We start from the raw sequence: 17,277 nt of genomic DNA on the forward strand, positions 1-17,277 counted from the left end.
CAGTGCAGGAGTCAGAGAAGAGGTGAGGTGTGTTGTGTATCAGCTGAGGGCCTGGAGAGGAAGCACCCCCTCCCCCCATTCCAGGGTATTCAGAGCAGGGGGAGGAATGGGCCACTCCAGAAACAGGAACGGCCAGAGCTGCGATGACTACAGAGCCAGTCAGCCTCTTGCCCTGCGCCCACGAGCTTTGACGGAGCTACTCCAGCTTTACTCTGCGGTGTGCTTAAAGTTCTTAATCTGTTTTTCCCCAAGTGACTTTGTATTTCGGGGGGGGGGGGTGGGGAGCGGGATTTACAAGATAATCTATATTTAGAAAATGTAAGCGACCAATGAAAGTACAAAGACGAGAGGAAAAAGTCATCAGAAATTCCGTCATCCTACGAGGGACTGGATTTTGTGAACATCTCTGCCCATGTTCCTGTGGGTTTGAAGACCTGCTCTGTGCCGCCTGCCTCTGTTCTCTCACAGCACGTAGTGAGGACCTCTAAGGCCCCGGAACGTGGGAGGAGAACCATCGAGGAGGGAGAGATGGTGCCTGGTGGTGGTGTTGGATAGAGGAAGCTCTAAGGAGCGGACGTTCCAGCAAAGTTCCCCAAAGCTTGAGGGAACCAGTAGGTAAGAGTAGGCCGCTCGTGGGGGCTGGACCTGCCCCGGCGTGGGAAGCTGGTGTAGGAGGATGTCCGCCCAGGCTGGCGGGTTGGACCTTGAGATCCATGGTTCCTCAAGCTCAGAGGGGCTCTGGCCTGAGAGGGTAGCAAAGAACCCAGGAGGGGCCTGGTACATCTCTGAATGTGAGCGCCTCGACCACGGAGCCGGGCTGCTTTGGAAGGGGGCAGGGGTTGTGGGACTGGTCCTGGTCTGAAGCGTTGCCTGGGAGCCCAGAGTCCCCTGCAGAGATCTCTGCTCCACAGACTTCCCCCCTCAACCCCCCACCCCCATGCCACCCCTGGAGAGAGCCCCTACAAGGTCACGCTGCAGGGAGCAAGATGGACACCAGGTGGCACTGTGGAGGAGAAGCGGGAGAAGCAGAGAGAGAATCCCAAGCCGCCTCTACACCCCGCACAGACAGCGACACAAGCCTCGATCTCATAATTGAGCCAAACCCAGAGGTTGATGTTTAACCCACTGAGCCACCCAGGTACCCCGTCAAGGCCCTTCTCAGACCCTGGGCCTCTCCAACCCCCGTACCCTGAGGCCAGTACAGGACCCTATCACTGCAAGCGCCTTCCGACCCCCCCTTCAGTTCCGGTTTGCTGGATCGGGTCACCTCTCCCCACCTGTCCGCAGAGCTGTCCCCTACTCGGAGCTAAAGGCCCAGCTCCAGCGTTTCTTCTACAAAACCCTCCTCTGATTTTTCCCCACCCCAGAGTGGACTCTTCCCCTCTTCCTGGCACACTCCCACTAGCAAGGGCACCCTCCAGGGGTAGCGCCTGGCTCTGATCACCTGGGAGCACAGTGTCCAGGACCTGGCAAAGAGCCAGCATCTCCTGGGGGGCCAACATTGAAGGGGAGATCAGGTCATTAAAAACCCTGGACTTGGGGGCGCCTGGGTGGCTCAGTGGGTTAAGCCTCTGCCTTAGGCTCAGGTCAATCTCAGGGTCCTGGGATCAAGCCCCACATCGGGCTCTCTGCTTGGTGGGGAGCCTGTTTTCCCCTCTCTCTCTCTCTGCCTGCCTCTCTGCCTACTTGTGATCTCTGTCTGTCAAATGAATAAATAAAATCTTTAAAAAAAACAAACACCCTGGACTTGGATTCAGGCCTTTGACTCAAATAACCCTAATGAAGGCCTCCCCCTCTCTGGGCCTCAGCTTGTGCATCTGTAGAATGAAGACTGTGGCTCAGATAGTCTCTGCCACCCCTCCCCGTGGGGACTCATCTCCCTGCGTCTGGTTGCAGAGATGAAGAGTGAATCGCCAAGTCCTCAGTCCTGGGCGCTGATCCAGGTGTGGGGGTAGGGAGGGCTGCCGCCCCCGCCCCCCACCTCCAGGTGGGCAGTGTCATCCGTGTCCCACTGGCTTTGGCCCCAAGGGGGCCTGTGCCAACCCAGCCACAGCCCTCCACCCCCTCCATAAACACCTCTGAGCATGCGCCCTTCCACCTGTTTAAATTCCGTGCACTGTTTATTGTGAAAACAATGTAACCCCAGCAGACATTTTGAAATACGGAGAAAAAAAGCCAACATCCACAATCGCCCCCAGTCTCCCGCTGCCCCTGAACCCAGAGGGAATTAGAACCAGCAACGAGCCCACACTGTTCTTTGCAAAGCCTCTCGTAGCACATCTCCTTCCCTGTGCCCCTCATCTTCCCGACTGCTTGGGGGAGGCCGGCACTGGCGGCCCCATTTGTAAATGAGGAACAGGCTCAGACATTGGGAAGGACCAGCCCAAGGTCACTGTGTCGGGGCAGCCCCAGGGAGCTGTCAGTCTGACTATATACACACCACACCAGGACTGCCCCACAAGCTGGGACTGCCGCCCTCGAAAAGTCACACTCCAGGCAGGGAGAAAGAGGGTCCATACCCCGTACACTCAGCACGCATTCACAGTTGGCCTTCTGGCAAGGGGACAGGGAAACGCACAAGCTTTAGAGGAACAGAACGGAATGTAAATCCTGGTTGCACTGTGATCCTGGAAAGCCAGCTTCACCTCGCTAGTGTCGGTATCGACCTCTCAAAATTGACATAAGGGTACTCACCTCCAAAGGTTTTTGGCAAAAGTAAGTGAAACACCCAGGGTAGGAGCCACAGTGTCCAAACCAGATATGGAAGCCGCGCTAACCTCCAAACCTCAAGTCGGATGCCTGGCGTCACAGAGTCAGAGCCTGCCTGCCTGAGCAGGAACCTTCTGGGTTAGGGTCTCAGGCCCCCTGTCTTTAGGCCTGGCTTCCTTTGGTGCTCTGGAAATGCCTTCTGGCCGGTCTTTCTAGTCCCAGTTCCCCCAGTCCTACTCCTCCCTCTCCCTAGGGCCACTCCAGGGCCCCACCTGAGTACCAGTTGCCAGGGACAAGCCTCTCTCTTAAAGGGACACACTGGTGGCCACAAGGGCCACTCCCTCTGGTTGAGATGAGAATTCAGAAAGAGACTGTGGAAGGTGTTTGTAAGGAAACTAGTTCACTGCAGGTCTAAGGCACAGGTGTGCTATGGCTGTGGACCCAATCTACAGGAGGCAAAACCCTGTCCTGCCCTGGGAAGCCCCATCCTACAGCTTCTGGATCCCAGCCGTGGGGGCCGGGCCCAGGTAGTATCTGTATTCAATCAGGTCTTAGGAATTCTCGGGCAGTGGAACAGGTATTGGCTGTGAGATATGAGAGACTAATCACGCCACTCCAGCCCCACCCACCAGCTCTACACTCCCGGACCCTGGCAGGGGTCTCAGGTCCTGCCAGTGTCCAGAGTCCCAGGGACCAGATCCCGACGGAGCAGGAGGAACAGGAAGGAAGGGCAGGAGAACAAGTTGGGTTTCCCTTCCCATGGAGATGATTCTGTTTGCTGTCTGTATCCAACAGAAAACAAAAGCTTTTTGAGGGCAGGGCCCTTGTTTTGTTCTCTACGGTGTTCCCAGAACTCAGAACAGCATGTAGCGCAATGCCTTTGTTTAATGAATGAACCAAACTCTGGCACAGGGCCTGGGAAAAAAGGCAGATTTTTTTTTTTTCTTTTGCCCAGCTTGAATATGGATCCTCGGCAGGTCACAATCACTGATCCTGTCTCTCTTTTTTTTTTTTTTTTTTAAGATTTGCGCATTTATTTGAGAGAGCACAAGTGCAAAGGAGGAGAGAGAATCTCAGGCAGGCTCTGCGCTCAGCCAGATGCCCAGCTTGGGGCTGGATCTGAGGGATCCAAGATCACGACCTGAGCAGAAACCAAGAGTCAGACGCACAACAAACCGTGTCACCCAGAAGCCCCTGTTGATCCTGTCTTTTACATTTTTTTCTGATATTCTGCTCATCATGGATTCTTTTGCATTAATTTTCATTTTTTTAAAATATTGTTAAAATTTCAATTAAAATACCATGTATTTTTATATTTATTTTGGCGTTCTCCTAAGTTTTTTGCCTGTGGCAGGTCACTCACCTGACCTGCCCAGGCTGGTCTCAGCCCTGGGGGCCTGCCAGGTGCTTTGTAAAGCCTTGGACACATCCCTTCTGTTTTTCTACACCAAGTGGAAACAGTGATAAAGGATTGTTGGAAGAAAAGCCCACAGGGTCCAGGCTCCCGCCAAAGCCCCTGCCCTACAAGGAAACCACTCTTAAAAGGATTCTACACCCACCCTGGAAGGAGCCCTCCACCCTTTTCCACAAGACAGATAAATGTGGGGCGCCTGGGTGGCTCAGTGGGTTAAGCCGCTGCCTTCGGCTCAGGTCATGATCTCGGGGTCCTGGGATCGAGTCCCGCATCGGGCTCTCTGCTCAGCAGGGAGCCTGCTTCCCTCTCTCTCTCTGCCTGCCTCTCTGCCTACTTGTGATCTGTGTCTGTCAAATAAATAAATAAAATCTTTAAAAAAAAAAAGACAGATAAATGACAAAAACCTGATTGGGTGACAGTAGGTGCAGGGAGGATTAATCAGATTAAGACAGCCCATCACGGGGATGCCTGGGTGGCTCAGTCAGTTAGAGCGCCACCTTTGGGTCAGGTCCTGATCCCAGCGTCCTGGAATCCAGTCCCCCATCTGGCTCCTTGATCAGCGGGGAACCTGCTTCTCTCTCTGCTTCTGGCTGCCACTCTGCCTACTTGTTCTCTCTGTCTCTCCCCCTGGCACATGATAAAATCTTAAAAAAACAAACAAACAAATACCAGCCCGTGAACAAGCCCCTGAAAACCCCTAGACTTAAGTCTGGTGGCAATCCTCTTAGGTCTCCTCCCTCATTAGGAACTTTGTACTATCGCTCGATAAACTTTGCGCTGCTGCCCACCACTCTTCGTCTGGTCTGCGTCTTCATTCTTCAAAGCGGTGTTGACCGAGGACCATGAGCACTGAAGGAAAATAAATCTTGCAACAACAATAGTACCTTCTACAGCCGCTCCGAGAATGAATGAAGATACGCGGTCGAGTGCCCAGTGTGGTGCCTAGCGCACAGTCTAGGGGTCAAGAAGTAACCGTTGCCGTTGATGGAGTTTTGGAATGTCGGCAAGCTCAGAAGCCGACAGCCAAGAAAGGATTCTTGAGATGTCTGGGGCACCTAGGTGGCTCAGTGGGTTAAAGCCTCTGCCTTCGGCTCAGGTCATGATCCCAGGGTCCTGGGATCGAGCCCCGCATCGGGCTCTCTGCTCGGCAGGGAGCCTGCTTCTCCCTCTCTCTCTGCCTGCCTCTCTGCCTACTTGTGATCTCTGTCAAATAAATAAATGAAATCTTTAAAAAAAAAAAGAATTCTTGAGATGTCTTTGGTACAAAAAGGTGATTTTATTAAAGCACGGGGACAGGACCCTTGGGCAGAAAGAGGCGCTACACTAGGGTTGTGAGTGCCGGCTGATTCTATACTTGGGAGTTGGGGGTAAGGAAAAAGGGATTTTCATCGCTTAAGAGGACCATCAGGATACTGGGGTCCTTGCTATTATCAAACTAAGGATGTTTTTCCCTCTAGTAAGGCATTAACATGAAAATAGTTGGAAGTTTCCTGGAGGAATGTGACTCTTATCCCACTGCCCCACTGCGGGGAGGAGTTGGGTTGCGGGATGTCAATTTGTGCCTTACCCTTAGCTTGCCTACTACTCCTTATTACTACGATCTCACTGTTCAGAGTCATTAGCAGGTGCCGATTACATCTCCATTATATAGATGAAGAAACAGGTCAGGAAAGGCGACCAGTCCAAGTCCTTACAGTTACCAGGAACCAAATTAAACTTTTTCTGACTCTGCCTTCCATGATCTTCCCTGGCCACTGCAGCTACCGAGACAAAAATAGAAAAACAAAACCCAACTATCAAAGGATGGTGCACTGACGTGCCACTCGTAGGTGTGTGGATGTGAGTCTTTGCATGACCAAAACTACCGGGACCAATCACAGGCATCAGGGCAAGAATGGTGGGTGCAGCAAAGATGCCCATCCAGGCATACCGTCAAGCTGAATGACACCCCCGGGGAGCAGAGAGGAAAGCAGGGGTGGGCTGGGCTCTGGCAGTATGGAAGGAAGCCTTCCCCCCCCCCAAAAAAAAAGAGTCTTGGAGAAGAGGAAGCTGCAGTCGATGCATTTCCGAGGGGAGAAAAACGCTAAAATTCACCATGATACCAGTCCCTGGAGACAGCCTGCTACTTTCCATTTTCATGCTCTTTCCATGTTAAATGTTCTACAATGCAGGTTTTATGGCTTCATGGCTCTTCATCTCATAAATGGATCGTAATTAAGTTAACCAGTCTCCAAATTTTCCCTTATTTTCGACGAGTTAAATTGCTGGCTCAAAGGTCTGCCCATTTTTAAGACTTTTGATGTGCCAGTAGCTGTTTAATCAGGAGCAATACCAAGTACAGCTGTAGAAATTCTCCTTTGAAGTAGGTCTGCTGTGTGCGAGGTACTATGTGGGCTCTTTTTCATTTATTATTTCTTTGCAGGTGCCACAACAACCGTTCAAGTAGGTGGTAATCTTCCCATTTTACAGATGGAGACGCGGAGGCTCAAAGAGGTGACTTGTCCAAAGTCACGTAGTGGTGAAGGGGGGAAGGAAACCTAGAAGAAACCGTAACGTCAATGGGATGTTAAATAGTTGTGAACAGAGGGGTCCAGGAAGGTTTCCTGAAGGAGGTGGACCATGAACGGGGGGCCTCATGGGGTGGACACAATGAGAGCAGGGGAGTAAGAATCGCAGAAGGCCATCCGGCAAAGTCCGGAGCCTGAGCAAAGGACATCAGGTGATTACTTAAGGCTTGAGATTTGTAGGGCAAAGGCATTAGCAACAGGGGGGTGAGTCACAGATGATGGCAGGCGGGGCGAGTCCGCGACAGCGCTGGTTCTTTGAGTCCCGTCCCCGCCCCGCCCTGCCCCGCCCTGCCCCGCCCTGCACTGCACTGCGGGGTTTGAGGCTCCGCCCCCGTCCAGCCCCTTCTCGGCCAGATGCAATCAGAATCTTCCCGCGACGGAGCGACTCTGGCCCCGCTCCTCTCTTCCGGGTTGTATCATTTCCCGCCCTCCCGGGCCCAGGCCCCGCCTCCGTTTGGTTTGAAACAGTCCGACCAACCCGTAGCGCTCAGCTCCGCCCTGAGCCACGCCCCCTGCCCTCCCGGTGCAATCAGAACCAGCCTTCCTGAGTCCAGCTCAGGCCCCGCCTCTGCCCCGAACGTGCTGTCCCTCTCCCGCCGAGATCACGCCCTGACCACGCCCCTTTCCGGTTTGGCACCCGCCGGCGGGCCCCGTGGCCCCGCCCCTCGCAGGCCCCGCCTGGTCTAGCCTCTTTCCGAAGCGGCTCTGGCGGCGGCATCCCTGGCCTCGGCCCCGCGCGCGGAGGTGCAGCTATGGCGGTCTCCGCTGAGGGCGCCCGCAGGAAGGAGCGCGTCCTCTGCCTGTTTGATGTGGACGGGACCCTGACGCCGGCTCGCCAGGTAAGGCCCCGACGTTCAGCAGCTGCCGTCGGAGTGTCACGCGGACGCTCAGAGGCCGAAAGTGGTGACGCTGGACACCCCAGGACGGAGTGTGGGATGCAGCGGTCCTCGGCCCCTGACGCCCCAGGGCCGCCCGCTGGGCGTGATGCGGCCCCGGTTCCCCCATGTCGCAGCCCCCGATGTCTGCGTCCGCCTTCTGCCCGGGAGCGTCGGAGCGGGTGTGATTCTGGAGGGAGGAGACTGCGAGCGGGGACCTGGCTTCCCTGCCCCCCGCTCAGGCTTCGCCTTGCTGAGGCCTGGTCCCCCGACGCCCCCGCCTTCCCAGCCCGGGCTCCCGCCTCTAGGACGCACCTGTAGCCCGAAACTGGCATCTGAGCCCAGGGTTCTAGACAGGGTTCGGCGCGCACCCGAGCATCAGAGTCGCTATCTAGTGAGAGTCCGGGAGTCGTGAAGCCGTCCCACCGGACCTTTCCAGGCCCGGGCGTAGGTCTGATGTCTCAAGCTCCTCTGCCGCTTCACCTCCCGCCCTCCCTCGGTTATGGAGGCAGGTAGGGCTTCCGTACCTCCACGGAGTTCTGGGCTCCGCCCACCCGCGCTCAGTGTTCCTAGCTTTGGATCTCACCCTACATGAGCCCCCGGACCGATTCTCGCCAGCTGGGTAGTAAATAGGCAGGCCTCTTTCTGGACAGCCCTGAGGCTATTCCACCCTCCAATCGGGCCATAAGGGACAACTGGGATCCCCTAGAGCAGGGAGCCATAGGGTTGGGTTGCAAGGCAGAGGCTGATGGGAAGCCAGGTCTTAGCCTCCCCTCTTGTCCTAAATGCCACCCACCCCCGCTTCCCTACCGGAAGACCCTGGGGTAGGGTCTGGGAGCACAGGGAGAAGTCAGGCTGCTCCGCCTCCAGTAGCTTCCAGGGTCCTCAGGGGTGGGAGAAAGATGACGGTGGAGGGAGGGTGGCAAGGTCTAAGGCACAGCCCCAACCCCTCCCTTTGACCCTTTGCTCCACTGACCCAACAGCTCGTATGTGTGTTATTGCTGTCCACCAGTTAATGCCAAGCCCTGTCCTTAGTGCTCTTGAAAGTTAATTACCAGGGGACCCTGCGGACCCAGTCGGAAGATCACGTGACTAGATCTGGGGTTTCTAAGTTCTAGCCCCACGTGGTATAAAGATTACTTAAATAAAAGCTAATTTTTAAAAAAGATTTTATTTATTATTTGACAGAGAGAGACACAGCGAGATAGGGAACACAAGTAGGGGGAGTGGGAGAGGGAGAAACAGGCTTCCTGCTGAGCAGAGAGCCGGATGTGGGTCTGGATCCCGGGACCCTGGGATCATGATGGGAGCTGAAGGCAGACACTTAACGACTGAGCCACCCAGGTGCCCTAAAAGCTAATTTTTAATTATACACGTATTCACAAACACATTCTCTTGTGAAGAATGAAAACATAACAGAGATGCTAAAGTCCCTTCTGACCAAGTCAGGATCCCAGACCCACCTCCATCCCAAAGAAAGGTGGTTACCTGTCCTGTGATTTCCTTCTAGACCTTCAGCTAGACCTCTGTTGGCTCAGAACAAATATTAAGCAGTTTTTGTCAGGCTTTTTTTTTTAAGTTTTATTTATTAATTTGAGGGAGTGAGAGTGCACAAGCAGGGGCAAAGGGAGAGGGAGAAGCAGTTTCCCCTGCCCACCACCACCACCACTGCTGAGCAGGGAGCCTGATGGGGGGCTCGATCCCGGGACCCTGAGACCATGACCTGAGCCGAAGGCAGATGCTTAACAACTGAGCCACCCAGGCGCTCACCTCCCACCCCGCCTTTTTTTTTTTTTTTTTTTAATATTTTATTTATTTGACAGAGAGAAATCACAATGAGGCAGAGAAGCAGGCAGAGAGAGAGGAGGAAGCAGGCTCCCTGCGGAACAGAGCTCGATGCGGGGCTCGATCCCAGGACCCCGGGATCATGACCTGAGCCGAAGGCAGAGGCTTTAACCCACTGAGCCACCCAGGCGCCCCACCACCCCGCCTTTTTTTATGAGTAGTGTCATACGTGTGTGCCTTCCTGCAACTTGCTTTTTTTTTTTTTTAAGATTTGTTTATTTATTTGAAAGAGAGAGAGCAGGGGGAGGGGCAGAGAGAGAGAGTCTCAGGTAAACTCTGCTGAGCTGCTTGTTTTGGACAGTTAACAGCACGTCTTAGGGATTGTTGTCTGTTGGAAGCACAGGCCTGCCTTGCTCTGTAACCACAGGGCACTATTTCAGAGCAGGTGTTTACCCTCCTTGGGTCGACAAGCTTAGGAGTTGTTTGCAGGTTTTCACTATGATAAACCACACCTCAGTGAACCTCCATATACACCCAGGCGAGAGAAGTGGAAATTCTGGGGGACGGGGTGAATGCATTTTAAGTTCTCTTGCCAAATTACCCTACAAAGGGGCTGCACCAGATTACACTCTCAGTGGCAGAATTTGACGAGGTCATTTCCCTATAGGTATTGTCGGCTTTAAATAGCCGAGAACCTGAAAACATGGAGTATAACTCATTAGTTTTCATTTCCTTGGGGAATCTTCATGTGATTAGTAGCCAGTGAATTGCTTGTTTGTTTCCAAGCGATCGGGATGCACTATCTCATTTAATCTTAGCACGGACCGCCTCCAGCCGGATGCTACTATGATCCCCATTTTACAGATGGGACAGTCGCTAAGGCAGAGAAAGCAAAGCCAGTTGCCCGAGAGCCATCTGCAATTGAGGGACTTAAGCAAGAGTTTGAATCTATGACGTCTCAGGTCTGGGTTCTAACCTTGAGCTGCCTCAGATTCAGATGGAACATGGGCCCCCTTGAGCACTGCGTGTGGGTTGAGTGAGGTCCCAGACCTGCTGACAGCCAGAAACCTTGTGCTCTCCCCACTCCCCTGCAGAAAATTGACCCTGAGGTGGCTGCCTTCCTGCAGAAGCTGCGTGGTAGGGTGCAGATCGGTGTGGTGGGCGGCTCCGACTACTCTAAGATCGCCGAGCAGCTGGGAGATGGGGACGAAGGTAGGAGGAGCACCCAGAGCCAGCTCCACAGTCCGGATGGGGGTGGGGGGAGTTCAGGAGGTCCCCGGACCCTTGCGCCTTCAAAGACCCAGCCCCGCTTCTGTGGGGCAGAGGGAGTAGAGGAAACAGTCAGGTACGTTCCCTCACTGACTCACAGGGAGCCCCCGCCATGTGCCTAGCATTGTGGCAGGCTTTGGAGAAAGGGCGGGGAACAAAGCAGGCAGAATCTTGCCCTGGAGTAGTTGACGTTCTCAGCTCTCTCTGCTGAGTCTCAGGTTTCCTGTTTAAAGTCAGTAGTGGCTGCCATTAACTGAAAATGACCACGTGTTGACTTCTTTTCACTGCGTCCTGACGGCCACACTGCAGGGTGGGCACGGTTATCCCACTGAACAGAGAAAGATGCCGAAGTCACCCGGGAAGTTGTTTTGGCCCCAGAGCACCTGTTCTCAGCTGAGTTCCAGGTCTCAGCACAACTGAGGCACATCCCACCAGCTCATGAACTAGAAAATTTACCTGACTTTTACCTTTCCCCCCACCCCCTTGTGCATCTCAGCAAGTCTCGAAATATCTCCCTGAGGACCCACCTCTGCATCTTGAGGGCCCCTCCATTGTCCAGGCCCCCTCCTGGCTGTGCTCCCTGAGCCTCTCCTCTTGCCCCCTCCAGCCGCTTACTGTGGCAGCCAGAGCTGAAAACTGCCCCATGCAGCCACCCTTGCAGAATAGTGATGGAAACTATAAAACAAAGCGGGAGCCCCTGGACGGTGGAGGCTGTGGGTGCACAGCGAAAATGGCGCCCTCTGCTGGGGAGTCTCCCGAGGCTGCCAGAGGAGGGAGCAGAATCTTGGAGGGGGGAGGGCAGTCCAGGCAGAAGGACCTGCATGTGCAAAGGTCCAGAGGTGTGACCGACTTGTTGGCTTGTTTGGAAAAAAAGTTGAAGGTGATGAGCCGAGAAAAGCAGGTTTCAGATGGAACAAATGGGCTTTGAATGCCAAAGCAAGCAGTGTGGGCTTTATCCCTTTACTTGGCTCTGGGGGCTTGGTCTCACAGTCTTTCTTTCTTCCCGGCTTCCACGTGCCCTGAAGTCATCGAGAAGTTTGATTATGTGTTTGCCGAGAATGGGACCGTGCAGTATAAGCATGGACGACTGCTCTCCAAGCAGGTCAGTGCCCCCCAGGGCCTCAGCCTACGACACTTTTCCATAGCGGCACAGCCTCCGGTGCCTCGGTCCTGGGCCGGGGGAGGGCACTGTGCCCGCCGCCCTCAGAGCCCCGCGTTCCTTGCCCAGACCATCCAGAACCATCTCGGGGAGGAGCTGCTGCAGGACTTGATCAACTTCTGCCTGCGCTACATGGCCCTGCTCAGACTGCCCAAGAAGCGGTGAGCCCTCCCAGCCCGCATCCTGCCCCACCACCCCCGTCCCAGGCCTGAGGGAGGACAAGATCAGGTCTCCTGGATGCCACCGGCAGGCGCTGGGGCCCCGGTTTATCACTGTGTGGATTCTTGTCCCGCGTGAGGTCTGAGGAGGCCGTGGTCCCAGATGGGGCTGGATTTGAATTCAGGGCTGTCCTTCTCTCTGGCTCCCTGCCCTCCCTCCTGCCACTGTACCGCCAGCGGAACCTTCATCGAGTTCCGGAACGGCATGCTGAACATCTCGCCCATCGGCCGGAGCTGCACCCTGGAGGAGCGGATCGAGTTCTCCGAGCTGGACAAGGTAGCACCCGCCGCGCAGCCTTGGGCTCTCGGACCTCGGCCACTCAGCCTCTCTGAGCCTTTCTTTCTCATCAGCGAAATGGATCAGTGTCGGGGCGGGGGGGGCGCAGTAGTTCTGACTCAACCAATACCCTCTGGGACACCCATCCGGAGCCATGGTCTAGGCGCTCCTGTGTCTTTCCTTCGTGGTTGGTTTCCTTCCCTTGGTGACGGGCATCAGCAGCCATCACTTACCTAAGCCAAGGGCATCATTTCTACCTTCCCACCCACATGGGGGCCAGCCTCTCGAGTGGCCTCAGATCTGTTCACCTGTGTCTCTCTCCCCCCAGGCAGCTCCGCTCATAACCCCCTGCCAGTCTGTTCTCCAGCGACGCCACTGAGAACCTTCTAAAGCATGTCAGCTCCCCCGACTTCGTGCTTATAGTGCTTTCAGCGCTCCCCTTGCCAACTGGGCAGTGCCCCAGCCCCTCCCCCGGTGCCCTGAGCCCTGAGGGGTCTGCCCAGCCCGCACCCACCCTTTTTCAGCTTTCTCTCTGTGCATCTCTTCTTAGAACATACCGATATTTCTCTCACCTTCCGGGACACGCGCCCCTGCTAAACCCTGACTTGCATTTTGTGTGTCATCCGCACCGCCCACCCCGCCTTTCCAGGAGTGAGGCCATCCAGGCCTCTTGCCGCTGGCCCGGCTCTGGGCTTCTCTGGCCTTTGCTGTCTCTGCTCCATCCTCCTTGCTGATTCTGGAGATAGCAGGTGGAGATGGAGACAGCCTCAGGGCTGTACTTATCTTCTCCCTGCTCCCTTCCACTCCTGCTCAGGTATCCCTTTCTCATTCCATCTAACCTGGCACCCCTGCCCCTGCTCCTTTCCTGTCCTGCTTCTCCCCAGGCAGCCATTGCCACCCTCTAGTGCACTCTCTCACCTACTTTCCAAATCTCAGTTACTGTCTGTCTCCCCCGCAGAAGCTGTAAGCTCCTTAAGGGCCAGCTTGGCACGTGCCCAACACGTAGCAAGCGCTCGAGAAATATTTTCTGAATGAATGAAACAGGTGGTGGTGTCCCATTTTATGAATGAGGAAACTGAGGCTCAGAGAGGGGAAATGACTTGCCGAGGTTTCCCTGAGGGTGGGTGGGGCTCTCAGGGATGCTCACTGACCCCCGCCCCCGTTCCCAGTCCATGTCCCAAGGCTTAGGGGAGGCACTGCCCACGGGCACGGAGGCTTTTCCTTTTGGGGTGGTGAAGACTGACGATTGGCAGAGAACCCCTCCCACTCACATACTGAGACATGGCCCCTGCGCAGGCCACCCGGTTTCCAATCCCAGCTCCACCTCCTGCTTGCCGAGCAGCCTGGAACGTGGCTTTGCTAGCTACCGTGTGCCTCTGTTTGCGCAGCTGTAAGGTGGGGGTGAGCACAGTTCCCATCCCATGGGCTGTACTGACTGGGCGAGTTGGAAGTCTGGCACACACTGACCCTTCCAGCAGCTTCCAGGGTCTTTTCTTGTCTCTCTGGCTCTTGTTTGCCCCCTTGCGGTATGAGGAGAAGGCACAGACTCCCTGACCTGTGTGACCTACCCCAGCCAGGATCCCATTTATTTTCTTCTTCGGTCCTTCAGATCCCAAGGGCAGGTATCCCTTTCCTTAGACGAGGACACTGAGGCCGTAGACTGACTAGCTCAAGGTCACAGTGCTGGTCCTTGCTAAGGCTAGACTTGACACAGGGGACTCGTTCTCCAGAGATAGGAAGTACACCCATCCTGGGTTGTGTGGGGACATTTATTCTGAGCCTGGGGCCCCATTAACTCTAACTGGGGGCCCACAAAGTGGCCTCTGGTGGGGACTCTGGCCTCCCTGGGGGACCACTTGCCTGCTGGGAAGGCAAGGCCATGGTGGGCAGGGGGCTCACATCCCACCTCTGCTTTTTAGGAGAGGGAGGTAGGATTCATTCATTACCTCTCCACCCTTTAGCTCAGGAAATAGGCTCAGAGAAGTCAGGCGACTTGCCCATGGTCACACAGCCAGGCCTGGAACCCAGGAGGCCTGCCTTTACCTCAGATTTGGCCATATCTGGCCTTATAGCTCATGTCCTCCCTGGCCCACTTCAGGCCCCAAACCATCGGCCACTGCCTGCCTCGGTCCGTTCCAGTCCTACCCAACGTGGACTGACTGAAATGCAGTCCTAGGTTCTCTGCTCCCAGGCTTCAGCATCCTCAGTGGCTCTTGGTCCCCCAGGATGTGTCCAGGCTCCCTTCCAGGCCACCTGTGAGCTGACTGTCCCTCCAGGCTCTTGCTGCTGCTTTGGGCACAGCGAGCCTGCCCTGCATGGACCTTCCGTCCTGTGGCGCTGGTCCCCAGGACAGCAGTCAGGGTGCTGCCCCGCTAGGCCCTGCATGCCTCCTCCATCTGTGGCCCCAGCAGGGCCAGGCCGGGGTCCTTGAGTGCATGTCTCCTTAGTCCGAGTCTCTAGATACGCTGCAGACTTGCAAGATCCTGCCTGAGGAGTGGGGGGCAACAGGGGGCTCCTGGGCATTGCTGAGGCCCCCAGCCCCCTGCACACGGGAGGTGTCCAGCCGGCGCACGTCGCCATGTGGTTGGGCCCATGGCTGCGCCTGGCATCCTGCTGACCTTCGCTCTGAGTACCCATGGCCACGGCCACGTAGTAACAGGGCTCCATGTGCTCTTGGCTCCTCACACTCATTTCTGGCATCTGGTTAGCTTTGTTGAGCTGGGCAGAGCCCATCCCCTCAAACTTCTCCTCGTGCCCCCGCTCCAGGGCCTCCTTCAGATACCCCGCCCACACCCCCCTCACGGGCAGGATCTGCCCCTAAGTTCAGTCATTGACTTTCTGGATTCAGGCCCTGGCTCTGCCACTGAGGCTGGCTGACCTTGAACAGGGCACAGCCGTTCCCCGAGCCTCAGTTTCCCCATCTGTAAAGTGGGGATCATGATATCCACCTGGAGGCCTCTGGGCCCCCGGCAAGTTGTGTGCCCAGCACGCGGCCTGGCACACAGCAGCCCTGGGAGCCTCAGTGTGCTCCCTTCCCTCCTGCAGAAGGAGAAGATCCGGGAGAAGTTCGTGGAAGCCCTGAAAACAGAGTTTGCTGGCAAAGGGCTGAGGTTCTCTCGAGGTACGTGCTTCCATTCATCCCGTGGACAGTCTGAGAGCCTGGCCCAGCCGCCAGCCCCGGCCTAAGCCTTCCTGCCCCACAGTCCTCCCCACCCAAACCCAGGCCATGCCCTGCCTCTCACCCAGTTGCTCAGGTCAAAAAACCAAAGTGTCTCGTTCAGTGTTTATCTCCCTCACCCCTTCCCAAGTCCCAGGGCCCTGCATCCAGAATGTTTCTGGAATCTGACCACAGCTCACACCTCTGGCACCAGCGGCCTCTTCTCAGGCTCTGGCTGTCCAACACCGCCGTCATAGTGTCCAGTGTCCAGGGATGCTCCCGGGAGAGCAGACCATGCTGGACCCCAGGACCTGCATGGCCTCGTCCCTGCACTGCCCCGGCCTCCTCTGGTACTGGGACACTCTGTGCCCTTCTCCGCCTTGGGGACTGTGCTCGCTTCCCTGCAGTTGGCACTCTGGCTCAGGCCTTAGCTCAGTGTCCCCTCCCAGAGAGTTCTCCCCCGCAGCGCTGGCGGGGGGAGCTTCCGGCCCTCCACCCCACTGCCCTGAGGTGGCCTGGCCTGTTCACCGCCTGTTCTGCCCGCCAGGATCACAGCTCTCGGTGAGGAGCTTGAGCCTGGCTCTGCGTAGGCATAAATGCATGATCTTGGCCAAGTCCACCCCGTGGGCCACCCCACTGTTAGCCTCGTCTGCCACCCCCCACAGGTGGCATGATCAGCTTTGACGTCTTCCCTGAGGGCTGGGACAAGCGCTACTGTCTGGACAGCCTGGACCAGGACAGCTTCGACACCATCCACTTCTTTGGGAACGAGACCAGCCCCGTGAGTATGGCTCAGGCCAGGTGCCTTCCACTCCGAGTCACCCCCAGGTCAAGGACACAGCGGCACAGAACCGTCCCTCGGGAGACCCCTGGAGAACAGCTAGTGTTCCTCAGCCCCATTACACAGATTGGAAGGCTGGGGCCTAGAGCTGGCTGGACGCTTGTCCCATGTCACACGGCAAGTCAGGGCAGATCTGGTGAAGGCTGAGAAGGGGGGGTTCTGGCTGGTTCTGTGGGGGCTGGAGGAGAGGCAGCTCTGCAGGAGCCAGTGTGGGGAGGGGACCCCGTGGCAGGGCTCATGCTGGGCCTTAGCCCTGAGAACCTCCTCCAGGCACCACATACAGAAGCACCTCCCGCCCTCCCTTGTGCGCAGGGTGGGAATGACTTCGAGATCTACGCTGACCCGCGGACCGTCGGCCACAGCGTGGTCTCTCCGCAGGATACGGTACAGCGATGCCGTGAGATCTTTTTCCCAGAGACCGCGCGTGAGGCGTGACCAGGGCCCACGCCTGCTCCCAGGGACTTCAGAGAGCTCCCCCCAGGCCTAAAGAGAGCCCCCAGCCCTGATGGTGGGGGTTGGGAGGTGCCAGGGCCCCTCCTCCTGTGGCTCGGGATGCTGCCTGTGACCTGCCGCAAGGCCTGCCTTGACAGGGCCAGGGTCCGCACGGACAGCCGTCCCCAGCTAGTCAGCGCCTGAGGGGGGACCGGCTCCGTCCTCCACCTTGATGGCCCCGGCCACAGCTGCTGCTTGTGCTTGCGAACAGGACAGATCTCGGTCTGCGCCGCCAGCAGGCCTGTGCTAGTGTCGGTACGAGATAGAGCCCGCCCAGCTTGCCTGTCCCAGGCAGGGTGCAGAGCACCGGGGAAGGTGCGTATTTGCCAGAACTTTCTCTCTCAAACATTAAAGTTCCTGGAACGAGGTACGGTGTCAGCTCTGTCTGAATGCGTGATTGGCCCCATCACAAACCAGCGACGTCCCAGCCACCTCTTGGTAGGTGAGGGAGCTGACGCAGAGCTGGCAGGGACTCCCCGACCCCCTGCCGGCTCACACAGGAAGTCTTCGACCC

General features: G+C 56.4%; 1 protein-coding gene across 1 annotated transcript; it reads left to right on the plus strand.

The window, feature by feature from the left end:
* The first annotated feature begins 7,371 nt into the window (after nt 1–7,371).
* PMM1 (phosphomannomutase 1) lies at nt 7,372–17,130 on the plus strand. Its single transcript, XM_046013572.1, has 8 exons — nt 7,372–7,529; nt 10,445–10,562; nt 11,645–11,721; nt 11,848–11,939; nt 12,174–12,273; nt 15,319–15,394; nt 16,096–16,211; nt 16,584–17,130. The coding sequence occupies exons 1-8, from the start codon at nt 7,443–7,445 to the stop codon at nt 16,704–16,706; spliced, it is 789 nt and encodes a 262-aa protein (XP_045869528.1). The 5' UTR covers nt 7,372–7,442; the 3' UTR covers nt 16,707–17,130.
* The last annotated feature ends 147 nt before the right edge of the window (nt 17,131–17,277 follow it).

This window comes from Meles meles, chromosome 7 (genome assembly GCF_922984935.1).
Source record: "Meles meles chromosome 7, mMelMel3.1 paternal haplotype, whole genome shotgun sequence".
NCBI classification, from domain to species: domain Eukaryota; kingdom Metazoa; phylum Chordata; class Mammalia; order Carnivora; family Mustelidae; genus Meles; species Meles meles.